Genomic DNA, 21,489 nt, shown 5'->3' with positions numbered 1-21,489 from the left:
GTATGGTTGTATGTTGATAGGCTTTGATGTGATTTACTGTTAAGAAAGGCTACTGAAACATGATTGACTGAAACGCATAATTGTATTTTTTGGAATGTTGTCAAAAGTTGTTGTTACCTAATAATGAGGCTGTGATAAAACATTGTAACTGTGTAACCTGTGAGCAAAGCTGTAGCGAGGCTGTAATAAAGCGGAGAACACTGTCACGGCTTCCTCTGTCTGCTGTGAGCTCAAATCTCTGTTTAACACACTCCCTAAAGCTCTGTCCTATCTGAAACTGTACTGTGTGAGCGGTGAGGCTAGTGGTTCCGGTAGTGGGAGGGAGGATACACTGTTCCGGGAACTCGTCTGCGCTCCTTTTCCCCCCTGTTCTCTCTCTCTGTGTGTGTGTAACACAGGTAGCTCCGCTCTCTCTCTTTCTCTCTCCGCCGCGGTGTGTGACCCGGAGATCAGGGACAGCTCTGGACTCGGCTCGGGGGTCTCAGGTGGGTGAAGTGAATCAGACTCGAGTTTCAGGCTGCCTAAATGAGCTCTGTTCTGTGGTGAAGTTCTGTGGTGTTTTAATGGTGTTTTGTTGGCCTCAGTTTTTCGCGTGGCCGCTCTGTTTGCGCAGTTTCTAATCCGAGTAAGAAAGTGAACACAGCTGCATCTAATTAATATTGATTAGTGTTTTTATGGGTTCAGAAATAATTTACTTTTACTTAAAGGGAGAAAAGGAGAAGGTAAAGTTTATTTATTATTATTATAATTCTTCTTCTTCTTCTTCTTCTTCTTCTTCTTCTTCTTCTTCTTATTATTATTATAACTGTCCATAGAATACATTATTTAGGGCTCCAAGTGGTTAAGTGGTTTAAAGCGCTGCCACTATGATCAGAAAATTGCCGGCTTGAATCGCTGTCATGCAGCTTGCCATCAGCTGTCGGATCCCCGAGAGAGCACAATAGGATTTGTTCTCTCTGCGTGAGTAAATAAATGGTGCTGTCTCCCATAATCACTCCAAAAGGTGATTTCGCTCAGCACAAGGCATGCGTCTGTGAGCTGATGTATCAGAACCGAGTCGCTGCGCTTCTCTCTGAGATGCTACTCGGCAATCCTACATCAGCAGCAGTTAAAAAAGAGATGGTGGCTGACTTTGCGTGTATTGGAGGAGGCATGTGATAGTCTTCACCCTCCTGGTGTTGGGGCATCACTAGTGATAGTGACTAATGGATGGGTTGGGTAATTGGCCTTGTAAATTGGTGAGAAAACGAGATAAAAAAAAATGATATAAAAAAACAATACCTTATTTCTTTATTTATTTTTCTTTAATATAATGTTATATCTCTGGTCCAGACCTCCTCCTACCTCTCATGTTTTTGGGTTTTGGCTTGCTCAAAAACACCTGATTCAAATTATCAGCTTGTTATCAAAAGTTATCAAAATCTGAGTTTAAGTTTAAGTTTACTCCACCCACAGGGACTGTGAAAAACATAATTCATGCCAAAGTGGGTTAATGATCATTAATGAAACCTGTGTTTCTTTATTCAGCAGATAATAATAACAATAAGATGTAATGACGACCTACTGTACAGACAGAGCAGTGTCTCTGTGGCCAACCTTGTGTACACCTAAAGAAGGTCCAGCAGCCATGAGGATTGGTATGCATACATTTTTATTTCTTACTCTTAAAAATACAAATATAGTAGTGTATATATGTTTAAATTATATTTAAATTTGAATGACCAATTCTGTCGACATTTTCACAATCCACCATAATCAGTCTGAAACACTCATTTTGCTTCTATTTTCTTTGTTACCAGAAATATCCATCGTACAGCAGCCTTTGTCTGTGTGTGTTCCACGAAACTATCCTGTGACACTCAGTGTTCAAGCAATTGGCACAGGCTCTTTGAGGTACCAGTGGTTTGATGGTCGACAAGAAGAGGTTTGTTGTGTGTTTTTTCCTTAATTATCTTTCCAGCATTTGGTTGCATAAACTAAATCTTAGTGTGATTTAAATTGTGAACTCTCGTTTTGCTTTAGGTGGAACATGGCACAGAGCGTAAGCTTGACATTTGTCTACAAAAATCAGAGAAGTACATTTGCAGAGTGAGCGACCAGTACTGCAACTTTGTCTTCACTGAATGGGTCAAAGTAAAGGTGTTAAACTCACCAGGTATATGCTCCTTATCTTCATATTTATCTCAAGGCACATTTTGCTTAGGATTTACAGTTTATTGTCTAATTACACTGATTTTATTTAACACCACATACTTAGAGGTACTGAAAGTGCTTCTTATTAACATTTAGTATAATAAATAGGTAATGAATGCTGCAATCAATCATATTGTATGTGCATGTACATATATGTATTAATGCTGGTACACAAACATTTTAAGATTATAAACAACATTTACCTAAATTAGTACTTCCATTTAGTTCTGTAGGGTACAAATAAAGTACAGACAGGACTAGCGCTGTATATATATATATACCGCTATACTACACCTGTTTTCTTTTTTCAGAGTAGAATTTAAATGGGTCATTTGTGTGTGTGTGTGTGAAATTATTTAATATCTGGAGGGATGCCACTCAATAAAGTACAGACATGTGCAAATTTTATCATAGAAACCTCATTATTAAATGAGTAGCACCACAACTTCTTTACAAACAACAGAATTTAGTGCAGTTTACTGAGCCAGTGAATTATTTAACTAAATACACAGTAAGCTATTTGCTATTTAAATATACTCTGATGTTTCAAATAGATGTGACCTGAGACCTATTGTGTATTGCCATTTTTCTGAAACAAGAAAGAGAGAAATAGAGATTAGAGTTTTAGTCATAACCCCAGCCCTAGATAGGACACTAATCAAGCATTACTTTGGCTGTTCTGACATGCAGCATATATAACAAGTACAAATGGGATCAAGCCAAATAACCTGCAACTGCTAACATTGTGCATCTCTAGTACGGTGGCCTAAACTGATTTTATTTATCTTTAACCACCAGCAAGCAGAATGTTCTCCAGACTGGAGTTCATATATTAAATGTGCATTTTCTTTGTTTTTACAGTAGGTGTCCCACCTGCATGGAGAGGGCAGCCCTATATTATAGTCCAACCTACAGTATGCCAACCTGTACAGCATGGAAGCACGTTCACCCTAAAATGCTCCGCTATTGGCATACCTTCTCCTTATTACCAGTGGTACCACAATGGGCACCCCTTACCCAAGGAAAACAAAGAAACATTTGAAGTAAGATCACACAGAGGCCACAATATGTATTATGTTTCTGGATTGATATTTAGCCTCTGCTTTGATTTGAAACTGAAGTGATTCACTGTGTGTCTAAAAACTAAACTTAATGTTTCAGATTAAACAAGTAAAAGCTGAGAGTGCTGGCTCATATCTCTGCTCTGTTTCAAACGTTTTGGGGGAGAGATGGTCAGATGCAGCTGAAGTTGAAATTGGTAAGGAATGTTTTGCATTTTTTTCATTTATTAATTGAGTACTTATTTGTTTTTTGACTTTTCTTTTTTTAACAACGGCTTGAAGATAATGCATTGATCATTTGGCCTACAATTAGTACAATTAGCCTTATATTTGGCTTTCTTCAAGCTTTGTTATCTTTATAACACGCTATACTTGACTTGTGTTATAATGAACACATTACCTTTAAAACATTTAAAGAAATAAAGTTAATTCCTGCAAAGCCTTTTACTCTAGAAATTGACATTCTTCAATGGGGTCAGTATTTTCATTTTTTTTAAATGAAAACTGGTAATCATTCCTTTTATCACAAGAAAGAGTCCTTGTATTATTTGGATTTGTGTTTGTCACTGGAAATGTGAGCAATGTAACCTTAAGTGAAACTTCAGCACTTCCCTTTTTTCCCTTACGTCGCATGATGGAACACAAATAAAGGTTCCAGTTTCTTTCCACTGTGAAGTCATGGTAAAATGGAAGTGAGAATTTGGTTTGTCACGAACTTTGTTGAGTCATTCTTTTGACTTTGTGTCTCTTGTTACACAGCAGCTCCCGATAAGATTCCAGCACCCACACTTACAGGTATGTTTAAGAGGCTCCAGCTCTTTCCTTCTCTGCTGTAATGCTTATACAGTCACTTCATTTTAACTGCTTGGACTTGTGCTTGGATTCACATCTGACTATGTTTTGTGGGCCATTCTTGGCCACTAAAAAAAGGGTGAAAGGAGGAAAATAAAATATGTAAAGAAATACACACACACATTTTCTGTCTCATTATCCAAAAAATAGTTGCTCCCCAAATAAATCAACTGACAAGAGTGAACGTTTGTAGGTAGATTTGACATTGTAAGCCGCGTAGATGTACCTGACTGAATATAAGGTAATCCCATTGCATGCGCTTTTCATTCTGACTCATACTATTGTGTTGGTAGAATCCTTTGCAAGTGAAGTACACCTCTTTAAAGAGTGAGGAAGTAATATGAGCAGTTGGAAGAGTTTGAGAGAGGTTGCACCGGGGGTTTTCAGGAAGCAGGATGGTCTTATTGACCTATTACGTGACATACCAGTCACGCGGGTATGACAATAGCACACTGTTCACAGCAGTGAATAGAGGAAGACATGCACAAGGGACATGAAAGATTAAGGAAACCTACACGAACTACAGAGTGAGGGGAGCTGAGGGAATATCTGAAATTATCCGATGGATTATCTTAGTGACCCAACAGCCACATTTACGGATATTCAGCAAGTAAGCAGTGGTGCCCTCCATGAGTGGTTATGTTAAAGTGCCAGCACCATTGGCAGACAGCTGCATGACAAAAGACTTTGTGCACAATGACTACTACAGCAGCTGCCCTTAAAACCACGGCATCGTTGCCACAGACTTTAGTGGAATCATGAGTCAGAATGGGAGTGGGTCATCTTGTCGAGTCTCACTTTAGTCGTCTTGGTGGAAGTGACCAACGGATCTGTGTGTGGAGGCACTGTGATCAGCACCAGGATCAATGCTTTGTTGTCACGTCACACGTCCAGATGGTCAACACTGTGCTCATAACCACAAAATCTGCAGGAATTGATGAGAATATTGAAGCTGCATGGGATGGATTATTGCAGTACACCTTAATGCCAAGATATCTGGCAAACATTGCATCCTAACATTGACACTACTACTCTGTGTATCACAATGATTACTGCTCATATCAGCCTATACTTTTATACATTTATTGTTTCTGGTAACCTTTATGTGTCTTTGACTTTCTTACGCATAGCATTGTGATATGACATACTTCTGGGAGTTTATAAGACATGCAATCACTGCAGTATAACTGTAGACTTTTTCCATTATCTTTTGTTTAGCCACTGACAAAGTGGCATTGTTGATTGGAAACCTGAACTACAGCCACCACCCCAGACTAATGGCCCCCACTATGGATGTTCATGAGCTTGCTAGTCTGCTGCAGCAACTCGGCTTTCGTGTGGTGTCCCTGCTGGATCTCACCTTGCAGGAAATGAACTCAGCCATTGACAGTTTCCTGCAGCTCCTGGATCGTGGGGTCTATGGTAAGTGGCTTGCTGTGGCTTGCTAGGTGGCTGTGATGTGTAGTAAATCTTGTGAAATATGAAATGACTGTTTTTGTTTGTTTGGTTGCATGATGCTTTTCACTACCTGAATTGAGTTCACAGGGACACTCTTCTGTAAGCCACTAGCCTCTCCTAGGAGAGCAAAACTTAAGACCAATGCATGTAGACGGTTCTTATATACGAGTCTTACCATAACTAAAGAAAAGAGTCATCGCTAGAAATTGTAAATACCTTGTTTATATCAGTCTATTCAAAGTCTTAAAACTTAACTTCAAACTTAAATTTCATTATAAAATAGAGAAGTAAATTGCATAAAACCATAGATTTTATATACTGCACAAAATATTTACTACAATTTTTAAAAAAAATCTGTAGTGACCAAAATGAACAGAATAGCAGTATGTAAATTGGTCATGAAATGTTCTTGCCAATGTGCTCATGGAAAGGTGGATGGGACATTTAATTTTTGAAGTTGTGCAGAAATTTAATTTTCCTTCTTCCACTTTATAGAGCTTAAATTGGGCCCCAAACAGTCCAACATGACCCTACCTGAGCCTGATTTAAATCTAGAATTCTAAGTTGTTTGAATGAGTGAAATCTGCTCAGAGTGATGGTCATGAACAGTGCAACATGGAAAAAGCATATGTTTCTTATTTTAGGTTTATAAAGAATGGACCACAAAAGTGCAATGTGCACGAGTGGAGGGGCTGGTGTGTGTGCACTGCGCAGGCCAGTGCTGTGTAATTATAACATTCTAATTTGTACATCTTTTTTTAAACTATTACAGTGTGATATGTTACTTCGCTATATTGTGATGATTATGCCATAGCTTTATATAATATAAAAAGCATTAGAAAACCTTAGGCCTATGTCACAGAGCATTTTCTTGAGCCTGAACCGCCAGGGCCTGAGGAAAGTGGTGGGAAAATTCAGCTACTGTTAGTGGTGGGCATCGGGTCAGGCTAAGGCTTGGGCTCTGGCAGAGAATCTAAACTCCACAGTATTATGTGTGTACCTGGAATACATAATAAAAAAACAGTTTAGATTGGTGTTACTGGCAACATCTAGGTAGAATTTTGCAGAAGACCCAACGCACATATCCACCAGGTCAGTGCAGGACACTTTAGCTCCCATGGGACGTGGCAAAAGTCATAGATCAAACTACTAGTTCCTTTTTCTTGACAATGTGGTATGTCATCAACTAGCTATCACATACTGTGAATATACTGTTAGGAAAATACTGATACTCATAGGGTAAACAGGGGAAGAGAAATGCTTAGGAAAGCATGTATTATTAGTGTGAGAATTAGTCTTTTGCCTTTCTTGAAATGATTCACATACTGGAAACAGTTCCTTTTTCTGATAGTGTTTGGCAACAGAACTGTCTTTCAGAAAGAACAGACTCCATTATGTGTAGTTAGTATCAGAGAGTTTTGGGTAAATATTCTGCTGTGTGCTTGTCAGTGTTTTGGAAGTTTGTACTTGCATACACATTATGTAAGAATTAGGACATATAATTTAGACATTTCATTCAAAGCTAATATGAGAATATATACAGTATATATTCTCTAACAAAGTACTACCAACACAAAAAATAATATAACATTTCAAACATCTGTACTTTTATAGTAACAATTATAGTAATAGTTTAGAAACTAAATGTAACTTGTACCCCAAACTAGATGTTAGATTAAATAAATGAATATAAAATATGCTCTAAAATAGAAAAAGTTTATGATCGTGTTTACTGTTAATGATTTGTTCACTTATTTACACTCATCAGGATAGATAGAGAAAATGGACGTAACAAATGAAAAAAAAATCATTATTATTAAACCCACTAGGAATCAATGAAACTATTTCAATAACAAATTAAATTACAATTCACTTATCAATTAACAATTAAATTAACTGAAATCAACACTTGAAATGTCAAAGCTGGTGAGCTAAACACAAGAACACTTTTGAATCATCATGTTTGTGAGATGAGAGATGTATCTGATTTAACTGTTTATTTAAGTACATCCAGAACTAAAACCATCTGATTGACTGAGAAACTTTTTTTCCCTAACTTTGCTTACATCATGGTTCATAAAACCACATTGCTTTTTTAACTGTGAAGTGAGGCTCTGATAAAATGTGAAAAGGAGAAGTGTGGATAAAAAGTGAAGCCTGATTGTACATATATTTGAGATATTTATGGTCCTGTATATTTGGTCACGTTGGGATGACTCATCTGTCACTGTTATGCGGTGATCCATTTAACCCGGATGTCGGAGCTGAGAATGATGTCATACTATTCAGATATCAGCTAGCATGGTCCCAGGTTAGCATTGTTAGCTCTACCAGTAGATAACAAAACATTATACAGTACTTTACACTTTTAAACAGCATGGAAGCATGCCAACAGAAGAAGTTGGACATTAATGTGTGTATAGGATTTATTTAATAGGACACACATAGAAAGAAGTGATAATAAACTGTATATTACTGATTTCTTCTGAACTTGGTTAGGTTGGTGAGGCTCTCTTGATTTTCTCAGTAAATTTTCCCACTGGGAATATGGAAATTCCGACATCCAAGCTGAAATTGAACACACCATTATTATACTATGGAGATTTTTTTTTTTATTTGGGCTTGGGATCATGTTAAGCGCTATAGAAGTCTCTTCTTTTTTTGGTGGGGAACTTTATTATGTTAACTCTTAAGTATCCTCTGTTCTCCATTGTATGTGCTCACCCATTGTCTGGCTGTGTGAATGACTGTGTGTTGCTATCAGTTTAATATATTTAGTGTCCGTTTTAATTCTACTAAAATATATTTGGAACTTCTGCTTTTTCACTGATTGAAAGCATCCCCCCCTTGACAAGACTTTCTTCCTCTCTCTATTTTCAGCCGTGTTTTACTATGCTGGGCATGGTTATGAACACCTGGGCCGTAACTACCTCGTGGCCATTGATGCTCCGAGACCCTACCGCACAGAGCACTGTGTGTGTGTGCAGAGAGTGATGTGGAGCATGCAGGAGAGACGAGCACAGCTCAACATCATTCTGCTGGACACCTGCAGAAAATGGTAGGCCAGAAAACACAGATCAGTCATTCATGTTAAATGTTATATACAGAGGTGGAAAGTAACGAATTACATTTACTCACGTTACTGTAATTAAGTAGATTTTATGAGTGATTTGTAATTTTTGAAGTAAAAATGACCCCAGGGTTCAAAGAGTGTCCCTATAGTTATTGGAAACATTAAACAATCTGCTTGACTGTTAAAAAACATGTAAATAGCAAAAAAATAATTAAAAAATAATAATGACCTGTAAAACTATAAACATACAGTTTATAGTCACCTATATGACCATCATTTTTAACAGTAAAAAAATGGATCATTGAAACCTATGCCACTTGTTCTTGAAAATGTTTTATGGGGTGGTCTAAACAAATACTGCCTGAAAGGTCCTAATTATTATGTGGAATAATAGTTCATTTTAAACGATTTAATTTATGATTTGTACTTTTTTACATCAAATAATTAAAAGTAACTATTTAACTTTTACTCAAAGTACATTTTAAATTAAGTACTTTTTACTTTTACTCCAGTAGATTTTTAAATTGGTACTTTTAGTTTTACTTGAGTAAAATTTTAGCAAAGTAAAGGTACTTTTACTTAATTAAAATGTTCAGTACTTTTTCCACCTCTGGTTATATATAGCAAAGCTAAGGACACTGTAAATTCTACTGTACATTTTATTGTAATTCAGTTCTATTACTGAAGGTCAGTGTCATTTTATTTCAGATAATTTTGTAAAATGATTATTTCTGTATAGTGGGATGGCTGTCAGAGATATAAAAAAAGATGATAGTAATAAATGGATGATAATGAGAATTTGATAACACCACTACATGCCAGTGAGCTACTACATCGTGTGGGAGACTGGGGTTCAATTCCTGTTCTGGGTGACTGTGCTGTGCTATACCAATAAGAGTCTTTGGGCAAGACACCTAATAGTACATCAGGTCACCTATGTAATAGGAATAACCTTAAAGTTGCTCTGTAAAAGAGCATCATATAAATACTGTAAATGATATTTATCATATATTATTTTAAACATTAAAAACACATGAAAAAAATGTCTGCAAGAAATTATTAAAGCAGGAGAAATTTTGGAATGGCAAAATCCAGACCTTAACTTGACAACAGAGAGGTTGGACAACATCATTTTTATCAGTTTCATCAGTTTATCAGTTCAGATTCTGTTCATTTTTCTCAGTAAATAAATGTAACAAATTATTGTTTTTGCAGCATTGGTATAATTGTGTTATATTTATGCAATATTCAAAACTGTAGTATTGAGAGTTTTTTTTAAACAACATTTTTGTGTCATTAAAGGTACAAACAAACTGGTGCAGCCTCTGATATTAACCCGCTGGCCCCTCTAGGGAACACAGTGTATGGATATGCCACGTGAGTATTTTACTTTTTTTGGAGTACTTTTTTTGGAGACCACAAATGATAAATCTATTCAAACTATTTTGGTTTGTTTTTATTGACATAGGCAGTAGGTCAGTACCGTCAAAGTCCTGACTGTCTTCTAAATAATCTTCAGGAAATCTTATTTAAAATAGGAAGTTGTTATTTTGTTTTATATGCCGATATAATACCACAGCCTTTCATGGCCACACAGACAAGAGAGTATAATTAGCCTCTCTGGTGGATGGTCTGTCCTCTCTCCCCAAACCCAAATACTGTGCTCGCTAATGTGAGTGTCTATCAGCTGGGGCATTAGAATTGACAGTAAGCTCTCTCCAAGTGTGTTCATCTGTCCTGTGACATCGCATTAGTGAGAGTTCAAGAAGATGCAGTTGTGCTTCACGGGTCTCTGTGGAGGCACTTGCTCGCCCTTGCTGCTAAACTGTTGCAGCTAAATGTGTTTTATAAGGGAACTGGCTAAAATAAGCAAATACATAACTTGCTAAATATTTGAGGTGTATTGTCTTTGATTACATGATAACAATACTGCTTGTTCTAATCAGGACTGAAGATGCTGAGGCTTTTGAGGTCCAGGATGGAGGAAAAAGCACTGGAATCTTTACCAAGTACCTGAACAAACACATCCTTCAGCCGAAGAAGGTCACCCATATCTTGGAGCAGGTCTCTGAAGGTGACGGTCAGCTCTCTTACATTACCAAATATGAACATAATATAATGTGTATAATCTCCAAAATGGGAAAAGGTAAAGTCATGTGACTGGTGACACATTTTGCACTCTGAATAAATTAAACAAACACTCAATACTGAACTTTGAGTCCTTACTCCTATGGTCTCAGTCCCAAGTTTCTCCAACTAGCCTTCATAGGACCGAAGGCTGGTTAGGCCTCTCTGATTAGTTTCACTTTCCTTCTGAAAAGGTTGAAATAGAGATAATTCACAAACAATTAGCTAAGCATTTAAACAAAAACTACAACATTTTCTGACACTTACATTTAGACACATCTTCTCATGAAGTGTGTTTTCCCTACATTGTAAATATATGCTGAAGTCAACCAGACTATGAAGGGACACATAAGGAATCATGTAGTAAAATTAAAACTGTTAAAACCAAAATACTAATTTAGGTACTCTTATCTTGAGTGCTGTTTATCTGTGGTTTCTGAGGCTGATAAATCTGATGAACTCTGATTATCCTGTATAACAAAGGCAACTCCTGATGAGAGCCAGATTCATCATTACGTTTTTGATGGTCTTTTCGACTGCACTTGAGGATATGTTCTTGATCTTTCTTTATTTAGTTGAGCAGATCTCGCCATAATATGAATTAGAACATTACTCAAATAGATCTATTCACTGTATACCAACTCTACCTCTTCACAACTTTACAACTGATGCTCTCAAACACATTAAGAGGCAAGAAATTCAAGTAATTATCTCATAAGTTCAGCACAGCTGTTAACTGAACGCCATTCCAGGTGACTCTACCTCATAAATCTGACTGAGAAAATCCAGTCAAGATGTGCAAAGCTGTCAACTAAGCAAGAGGTGCTACTTTAAAAAATCAAGCATATAAAACATATTTTGGTTTGTTTAACACTTTTTTTGTTTACTTAATAATTCCATATGTTTTTTCTTCATAGTTTGGAAAACTTAAGCATTATTCTTTATACAGAACCTTTTTTAAATAATGAAAATACACTAATATACAGTTCCAGTCAAAAGTTTAGACACAACTTTAATTCAAAGGGGTTTGGAGGGTTATTGTGAAAAAAAAAAAAATAATAATTCAAGTCAGGAAAATAAAAAAAAAATCAAATGTTTTTTGGGGTAATGTAGACTTGTTGTAGTTGTTTGCAGCCTAAAGACATGTATCATTTTGAAAATAGTGAATGTCTTGACTCTCAAACCATTTTTTGCAACCAGCTTTACTTTAACATGTCCCCAGTTCAAATGTATATAATTATTACTGTGCGCATGCTTGCTAAAATCACTAGATAATAAAGCAGTATCAGCGTTTATATTGTTGAGGTCATCTCAGTGAATGTAGACAGGGCCACAATGGTCACATTTGTCAGTGCTTTTGATGAAAAGAACATTTAAACTTTCAGTACATGATCAGGAGCAAATTGTCAACACCTGTAAGTCAGACACTGGTGTAAGCCTCCCTGTTTACCCCCTTGGGGCAGTGTAATTTAGCATGACTTTTTTGGGTGCAGGTGGAACACTTGTTTAGCTGTTTGATGGTCTCTCTGGTAACATGACTTGGCCGACTGAGGACGGGCTGCATTAAGCCTGTGATCTCATTCTTCGGGAATTTACAAAGATGCTTTTTGCTTAAGCAGTGGGAAACCTGAGAATGCCCCCGCCTGCACCTGCCACCCCCAAACACTGTGTTACATGCCTGTCGCAGGGTTCACTCCCACTGCCACTGCCCACTGTCTGCTGAACGCTCTCACAGGGGAGTGTAATCCTGCTTGGCTTAACACACTTGCAGAAGAGGATACACGATGAGGTGTAACTTAGTGCTTGGAAACTGTTCAATCAGGGACAAAAAACGTTTGTCTTCCCTCATTATTTTATAAGTTCTGCTTATACTGAAGGCTGGAAATAACTTAGAAAGTTCTAGAAGCTGTCATGTTGTTTTACTAATTAGTTTTTCTGAGCTATATTTTGTTAGTGCTAAATAAACTGTCTAAGAATTGTTATGAAATGAAATTTACTCCTGTAGTATCACCTGGTGTTAGTGGTTTGTCTGTGTAAGACTGAAATGAGAAGTGAGAGGTGCTGGTGGCACATCAGAGGTGGCATAAAGCTTCATATTAGTCATATCAAGGTTCTTGATTTTGAAACTTGATCCCCATTTGATAAGGTAATAAACTATTTTAAAACTGCTGGTAAAATAAATTTTAAAAATACATTTAGCTCTGTCCTAAATGCAGCAAAGGAACTCAAGCATCTAAAGTTTAGGGCTGCTCCCTAAGAGTTGACGAGTCAAATTATTAGTCGGATTTCTATCACCAGTTGAGGGATTTTTTATTAAACAGGCAAAACTTTTAAGGCAACTTTAAAGGAGACTCCCAACAAAATTAAATGGAAATTTAGCTCATCATTACACAAAACTGAATGTGGGTGAGCTACCATTTTTCCTAAATTTCTAAAAAATATTTAAATACAAACTAATTTAAAAGAAAAAAAGGAGTTTATTCTACTGAATAAGAGATGTTCGTAGAGAGCAATGCAGTACATTTAAGTGTCCGTTTTTTTTCTCCATACATCAACTTTACAGTAAAATAAAAAATAAAAAAGCTATTTTAGCTTATTTTAAGCAAAAAAAAAAGTTTTTTTTTCTGCTAATGTATGTGGTGGCCAGATATTATGTGTTGGTAAATAAATTAGGCTGAAATTCAACAAAATCATTCAATCAATCCCATGCATCACCTCTTTCACTGATTTTTACTGGTTATAATTATATTATGGAAAAAAAACATGAGCAAATAGTTAAAATATTAATCTATATCATTACACTCACATGAATTCAGAAATCATCGCTGTCCAATGAAAAACAGGCATCTCCGTTTATGTTGATTTTAAGTTTACTGCATAATTTGAACACAAAAACGGTTCCTAACATTGTATCAACATTTCTTGATGAATACACCAATAGAAACAATCCAAAATGAGCTAAAATAAATATTTTTACATTGACTTCCATTGAAAGTTAATAAGTTAATCTCTCTCCTGTAAAGTTGACACTGCTAATTGGTTTTATTGCATTACTACAAACAGTATAAACTGTCAGTTTAGAGTAAATGTATTAAGCATGAATTAATATGTTCTTAGAGTTCAACCTTTTGTAGGATGTTCCTTTCTCTGGTACTTTCTGAAAGCTGGTTAGTCTAGCTGGAAAGTGACTCATTTCTTCTTTTCCAGATCTGGGTAAAGACCCGTTGGTGTGTGGAAGGCAGGTGGTGGAGATTAAATACACACTGAAGGAACCCCGGTCACTTACTGACCCGGTGGGGACAGCAGGACACACCATAGAGCTCAACTTGCGAGATGCCTGCTGGAAACAGGCTAATGGTGAGTTTCAGAACTGTCTCTCGTCGTAAACTTATTTAAAGAAGTTAATTATTTAGTGAATTTGGAACAGCGAGGTAATGAACCCTTACAGGAACTTGGGCGGAGGGTCTTAAACCTTTGCATGCCTTTGTTTGCAATAAAACTGCCTACAAGTGTTTAGGACTTAAAATCACAGGATGTAATTGGAACTGATTTTTTATAGTTGACGTAGGTGGGGAAGGGTTTCGTAAGCACTGCGAGGTGTGACAAGTTTGAGAGGCATGTATGTATGATGCAACAAATGGAAACTTGATTTAAAGTGAAACCATGCCTACACACTTGCGGTGTGTTTGTTGATGAGATGCATAAAGAGGGAAAGTTGCAGTAACTGTATGAAAACAGCATTATTGAAAAAAAAACAATTTATGTCATACAATTTACGCAGAGTTATGTCATACAGTGATAGTTAGCAGCTGTTTTAGCGTTGGAGTGTTTTTCCAGCTTGTTCATTTTAAGGGGAAAAAGCACACAATGAATGACAAAGCAGTGTGAGAGGTGAACAATACAAAAAAAAACCCTTAGTGGGTTTTAAATTGTGTTGAGTTGCTTGTTGGAATGTCCCTTTGTGAATCTATGAAAACACAGGGTGAGCACATCAGTTACCCGCAGTGTATAATAAGATTTCATTTCAGTGTACTTAAAGACCCTACCATACAGCTTTAGAAAACATTAAGAGACCACTTCAGTTTCTGAATCAGTTTCTCTGATGTTGCTATTTATAGACATATGTTTGAGTAAAATGAACATTGTTGTTTTATTCTATAAACTACAGACAACATTTCTCCCAAAGTCCAAACAAAATATTGTCATTTAGAGCATTTATTTGCAGAAAATGAGCTGAAATAACTAAAAAGATGCAGAGCTTTCAGACCTCAAATAATGCTCTAATAAGTTTAAATTCATAAAGTTTTAAGAGTTCAGAAATCAGTATTTGGTGTAATAACCTTGGTTTTTATGCACAGTTTTCGTGCATCTTGGCATGTTCTCCTCCACCAGTCTTACACACTAATTTTATGCCACTCCTGATGCACAAATTCAAGCAGTTCAGTTTGGTTTGATGGCTTGTGATCATCATCTTCCTCTTGATTATATTCCAGAGGTTTTCAATTTGGTAAAATCAAAGAAACTTTTCATTTTTAAGTAGTCTCTTATTTTTTCCAGGACTGTATAAGCAACAAAATGAGTGGTTTGGATTTGAAAAAAAGTTGTCTGTCATTTGAAGTTTTTACCATTTTTTGTTGTTAAAGTTGTTACCAACTTTTACCCGTAGGTGACCTGTTTGTTGTTGTCATTTACATATGAATAAATCTCCAATGCTGAAGTGCAAAACATAAGGCTAATTATAAAGCGGATGTAGTAAAGGAATGGATAAGTGTTTTAAATACATAATTAAACTCTTAACTGCTTCCATTTCTGTGTATAACATTGTACTTTATTATTGTATTTTAATCATTATCATGAACACCATCCTCCCACATGGAGCTGAACAGTGTTCACAACGTTTGAAAGGTTGTAAAAGTTACAGTGTGCAGCCGCTTCCTCTCCACACTGTGTGTGTGGGCTGTGGTGTGTGTGACACATTGTGAGAGTGCTGTGGAAAAGAGCTTCATGAATTAGACATCTGTTGTTTTAAGGGAAAGAAAGGTCACATGACTGAAAGTTAAATTTTATGTTTCTCTTTGGGAGGCTTGGATAAATAGCAACAAAGTGTGAACATGGACTTTGCTTCAGTGGCCCCAGTGACTGTGTGGGTTGTCAGTAAGATTTTTTACTTGTACTTCTTTGTGCTCAACCATCATATTGTAACATACATCCACAGATTCACAGCAATATAACTGTTTTATATGGAGAACATTCAGCAAAAATAGTATGGGAATACCCTGTCTGATCTGACATCATTTTTAATAACTAATTTATAGTTTATTTGTGTTATGATTCTCCCCACTAGTAATGCCCGGTCAGAAGCTTCTGGACTTTCCGTGTGGAGCTAAAGTGGAGCTCAGTTTTTCAGCCCTGTTCTCCAATGTCCTGCTTGCGTTCGGTACAGTGAAGAACACTGGCCCGATCGCTCAGGACTGCACTGTGGAACTCCGCAGTGACCCGGTGAGTGGATGGTCTCTATTAAAACTAAAGCTAAAATGTACACATTGCAATTACTTCTCTATTTAAGGTGGAATTGAGAGTTAGAATTAAAAGCCAACTTCAGCCTTGTTTTTAATTATAACTGTTAATGTCACCGCTGTCAACACTAATATTTAATAATATTCACGATTGTGACATGTGTTTTAATAAACATCACGTAGTTACAAAATAATGAAAAAAAAAATTGTACTAATTTTTTAACCAATATTTTAATAGATGCCAGTTTGACCAGAACACCCAAACCATTTCGTTTTTCGCTGAAATAACCAATTTTTACGTTCTCTTACATTTAAGTCTCCCAGTCTCTGACATGGACAATGAGAAATATTTCCCACTCTTCCATGCAGAATTCTTTCAGCTGTAATATGTCAAAATTGGTTTATAGTTCATGGTCTGTTACCACATCTGCTTCAGTTTTTGGACAGATGGTCTCAGTTTCCTCAGTCACTTTCTGGTATAAAAAAGCATTTAAAAATTGGATCTATGATGGAGAGCTTGCCAGGCCCTGCTGCAACATAGCAGCCCCAAACCATGACACTTACACCACCATGTTTCGTAGTTGGTTTTGAGGTTATTATTCTCAGATGATAAGCAAAATATGAGGATGATGATGGTTTGTTTTTGAATGATTTAGTCTGTCTCTGATGGTACCTGTAGCTCCTGTTGGATACTTTTTTAAACATCTTTAAGTTTTGAGGTAATGTTAAGCTAAACATGCCTGATCTTTCCTGACTTTACCTGAGATGATCTGGCCATGTTGATACGTGTTTTAAAACGTTGTCCACTTGTAATGTTTGCATTCTGAGACCTTTTCAGTGCCATTGCCAGAATCATCTGCATTTACAGCCTTCTTTCTGTCAGCCTCATCTGGTGATCAAACTCTCCTCTGGTCTTCAGTAGATACAATTGAAGATAACAGTATTCAGAGACAGTGTATATATACCATGAATTAAAGAGGTGTATTTTAAAGCATTGCTTCTCCAGACCCATTGCTCTGCACAGTGGTAAAGTCCTCTTTGCTTTAACACATCTAATCCAGTTCTTAAAAGATAATTCAGTGTTACCTTATGAGGCTGGTGTGTTTGTATCCAGTGGAAGTTTGTAGTTTGAGCCAGACAGAATTTAGACAGCACAGCTAGGCATTTTCCACTTGTATATGGTGCTGGATTCAGGTTCACTCATTACAGCTTGTACAGTATGTGACCTCTAGAGTACGCTATGAACGGTCCAGCTTCAGCTTCAGGTGTCAAGGCTGCTGAAGTGTTTTTGCAAACACAGTATGAGAAACCATGTATGAAAGCAGAGAAAGCCAGTAATCCCCTGACCTCTAGTGGTGAAAAAAAGAAAGTGCCTTTTTTATGCCATGGGATCAGCCATGTAATGTGGTCCAAAATAGATTCAGTGTGGGGGATGTTGTTTAATGTTGTTTTTAGTGTTGAACTCGTGCAACAAGATTTATAAGTCAATAGTCTTTGGAAATGTCAGATCTGAATTTTCCATTAATGCTTGATTCAACCTTCTGTTTATTATGGTCACTTAGACTTAGGCCCAATCCCATTTCTAGTTTGTACCGCTATAATTTTTCACTTTTTTTTCACTTGTTATCCTTCCCATTGGAATCCTCCCCTAAAGATGTGGGACAACCCTTTAAGAACCTGTGATCAGAATGTATGTCTAAGGTTCAGCAACCTAGCTGCTGGATTTTAGTTCATTTTTGGCCATGTCTTCAAAAAGGTGGAAGGTGGTGCAGCAATTAATTATTGATGTTCAGCCCTTTATTGTTCTGTGATGGAGAGCTGAAATTATCTTTTTTTATTATTTAATTTCATTAGATTTGGCTGTCTGTTGCACCATTTAAGGTTAAACAGGAAATTTAGCTAGCTAACCAGCTAGTTACCGAGAAGTACTACTAACATTTTTTTCATGCTTGTTATAAAAAAATGACCATAAAACATTGAACTACAACATAAAACTACACATTAAACTAATATAATATAATGTATAAGTAATTTAATATAGCTTGAGATTATCATACTTTTACCAAGGAAAATACTTATGGGTTCCTTTCGCTTGTGACGCCATCTTGCCAGTAATTCTCATAGTCCTCTGTTTTGAATGTGCCTCTTTCTCCTACCCCCCAGCCTAACAAGAATCGGAAGTCCCTACCCCTAGGTGTGAATGCGCATAACAGAGTAGCAGGGCTAAGTAAGCTTAAGTAATCTCACAGCTTTAGCACTCAAGAACTAAGAAAGTAATGTTCATGTAACATGTCTTAGCTGATAAACTTTATTTGCAGTAAGAGGAATAATTAATCAGTATTATTTTTCGCTAAACCAGTTCTTTAATAGCAAGTTGAATGTATTGGGTGATTTTGCAAAATTAGTGGTCACTCCCAGACACTTTTTGAAAATTATGTCTTAATAATTAAATGTCAAACTTGTTTTATTGTTGATATTTAATTTCATATTCAATAATAAGCTTGTTTACAGAACCAACTAAATTAAAGTGAACAACCATCTTTGAAGCCCAAATATACTTGCTTAATGCATGTTTGTAACTCTGCCTACAGACAATGGAGGACATTTTCTCAGGAACTGACAGCTCAGATGAAATGCAATCTCTACTGCTGAGCAAAGCAGACTATCCTGACTGCTGTCTGAGACTGTGCTGCCTCCAAAGACTCAAGGTACACTTTCAGCACTATTCTGCATAATGTTTTATTTTTTTTTTACAAAGAACACTATGTAAGATGTATGTTTTTTTTTTCAATTATATAGCATTTTATTAATATTATTTTTCATTATTATAGTGTTAAAGTGTATTGTTTGACTGAATTAAGAATTTTAAGCTGTTGTAAAACTTTATATTGCATGCTCTATTGAAGCCCAAATTCAAATAGCATTGTCTTAAAAATGTTTAAAAAACTACCCACAAATCTCACAGTTAACTCATTTACTTCATTGTGCATCCAATAACCAGAGATCACTGGTGATCAAGATAAAGTTAAGCTACACGCACCGGGACAGGAATGTGCGGCTGACCGAGTACAGAGAGGTGGACATCGACCGGCCACTGATAGCATCCTGCAGATTCAGTCAGAGGAAGCCACTGGACAGGAGACGGGAATCAGCACAGCCTAAGAGAGGTCACGACTCCGACATCAGACGGCCTTCACATCGCCTTGCTCACCCTGCGCGACCTTCAACCCGCAAGGCAGAAAACATCTGCCAGATCTCATCAAACACAACATCCGCTAGCACCAATGAGCCGGAGGAGAACGATGAAAATGACCCACAAGAATTTACATAGAAATATTCACTTTTTTCTTGTGAATGAATATAGCTCATTGTTATGGATTTGTGGAGAATGCACTGGAACACTTAACTCTGGTTAAAGTACAGATACTCTGCTGAAAACAAGGCTGAAGACTCAAGTCAAGGAAGATATGACAGATGATTTTGCAGTTCAACCATGGATCACTAAGCTCTGCTTTATGCATGCATTCCTGGAAAGTTTTTCTGAACTGCATCCCTACATGAGTTAGTTTATGATAGTTACATTACAGGTTTGTTTTTTCCAAAAAAAAAAATATTTTGTTAAAACCATGTTACAACACATACACAAAAATGTATAGGCTATTCTGTTTAAAGCAATATTTCAGTGTTTTATAGCTTCAAATGTACTGCATTTTTATCCTAATAATAGTTATGTGATACACATTATTATTTAATATTTTATAAAGTGTATAACAGAGGCTGCTGGGTAGTTGCTGTATTACGTAAAAGTTTGAAGTTTGTGACCAACACAAATTTGAAACTACACTACACTAGAATTCACTACATTACCAACATGATAACATATTCCCAAAACCTTTCATATGAGGTCACACGCATCTTTTAAACATGTTCCAGTTTTCTAATATCTATGATGATCGTGCAGAAAAATCCGTGTATCATTCGTTCATTTGATATTCAATTGAGAATCAAAATCGGAAAATTAAAAAACCAATTCGTTTTTTCGTTTTTTCGTTTTTGAATATAATACCAAAAAACGAATAACGGCTTGTATTTTGTATTTTTATTTGGTTATCCAAACAAAAATTGGAAATTTAAAAAACGGACCAGGAGCCGAATTTGATTTTGATTTTGAACTTGACCCATTTGTGTGCCCCGGACGTTACTGATTTGTTTATTCTTGGTGGGTTTCTGTTGCGCGGGAGTTCACTGCAGTGTTATCTACACAGTCTGTATTGCTGTAGGCTTTGGATGGAGTTGAGGATGGAGAGTTTTATCTTGTTCAGAGGAACTAAACGCGTTGCAGTGAAAGAAGACGATATGACAACAGAAAAAATCGGCAGGATCTTTCAGGTGTTTGTCTAACGTTCCGTAGCTAAATGTCATATTTAGTAGGCGGCAATTCACAGAATAACATTAACTAAATATGACATTTAGCTACGGAACGTTAGACAAACACCTGAAAGATCCTGCCGATTTTTTCTGTTGTCATATCGTCTTCTTTCACTGCAACGCGTTTAGTTCCTCTGAACAAGATAAAACTCTCCATCCTCAACTCCATCCAAAGCCTACAGCAATACAGACTGTGTAGATAACACTGCAGTGAACTCCCGCGCAACAGAAACCCACCAAGAATAAACAAATCAGTAACGTCCGGGGCACACAAATGGGTCAAGTTCAAAATCAAAATCAAATTCGGCTCCTGGTCCGTTTTTTAAATTTCCAATTTTTGTTTGGATAACCAAATAAAAATACAAAATACAAGCCGTTATTCGTTTTTTGGTATTATATTCAAAAACGAAAAAACGAAAAAACGAATTGGTTTTTCAATTTTCCGATTTTGATTCTCAATTGAATATCAAATGAACGAATGATACACGGATTCAGAAACCTTAGACATCTCCACTCGCATCACTACATTAATAAAATAGTAATACCATTTGTTCCTTCAGAAAATTAGTACAGATATACAAAACGATGTGTAAATACTATTCACTAAAGTATTCATGACAGTGCTCTTTATATTAATTATACATAATTTTCTAATACTATTTGGCAACTGCCCAGTAGCTTCTGCAATAATGTTGAGTAAACACTTTTCCACTTAAGATCATATAGAAAGAAACACAGAGCTAACAACATTATCACAAGCTGAGTGTGTGCTACTTCAGGC

General features: G+C 36.5%; 1 protein-coding gene across 4 annotated transcripts; it reads left to right on the top strand.

The window, feature by feature from the left end:
* The first annotated feature begins 278 nt into the window (after window positions 1–278).
* On the top strand, window positions 279–20,272 carry malt3 (MALT paracaspase 3). 4 transcript variants are annotated; one of them, XM_007235675.4, is made up of 15 exons: window positions 287–485; window positions 1,528–1,637; window positions 1,800–1,924; window positions 2,023–2,155; window positions 3,055–3,236; window positions 3,355–3,451; window positions 4,017–4,049; window positions 5,325–5,528; window positions 8,445–8,622; window positions 9,940–10,014; window positions 10,584–10,711; window positions 13,972–14,121; window positions 16,109–16,263; window positions 18,872–18,988; window positions 19,282–20,272. In XM_007235675.4, the coding sequence occupies exons 2-15, from the start codon at window positions 1,553–1,555 to the stop codon at window positions 19,609–19,611; spliced, it is 1,992 nt and encodes a 663-aa protein (XP_007235737.2). In that variant the 5' UTR covers window positions 287–485; window positions 1,528–1,552; the 3' UTR covers window positions 19,612–20,272. The 4 variants fall into 4 exon arrangements, with proteins under 4 accessions (XP_049339566.1, XP_007235737.2, XP_007235736.2 ...); XM_007235674.4 differs by having other exon boundaries at window positions 290–485; window positions 1,531–1,637; window positions 4,014–4,049; window positions 19,282–20,271; XM_007235673.4 differs by having other exon boundaries at window positions 290–485; window positions 4,014–4,049; window positions 19,282–20,271.
* Window positions 20,273–21,489: the final 1,217 nt, after the last annotated feature.

This window comes from Astyanax mexicanus, chromosome 9, assembly GCF_023375975.1.
Source record: "Astyanax mexicanus isolate ESR-SI-001 chromosome 9, AstMex3_surface, whole genome shotgun sequence".
NCBI lineage: Eukaryota > Metazoa > Chordata > Actinopteri > Characiformes > Acestrorhamphidae > Astyanax > Astyanax mexicanus.
This window is presented reverse-complemented; position numbering and strand designations above follow the sequence as displayed.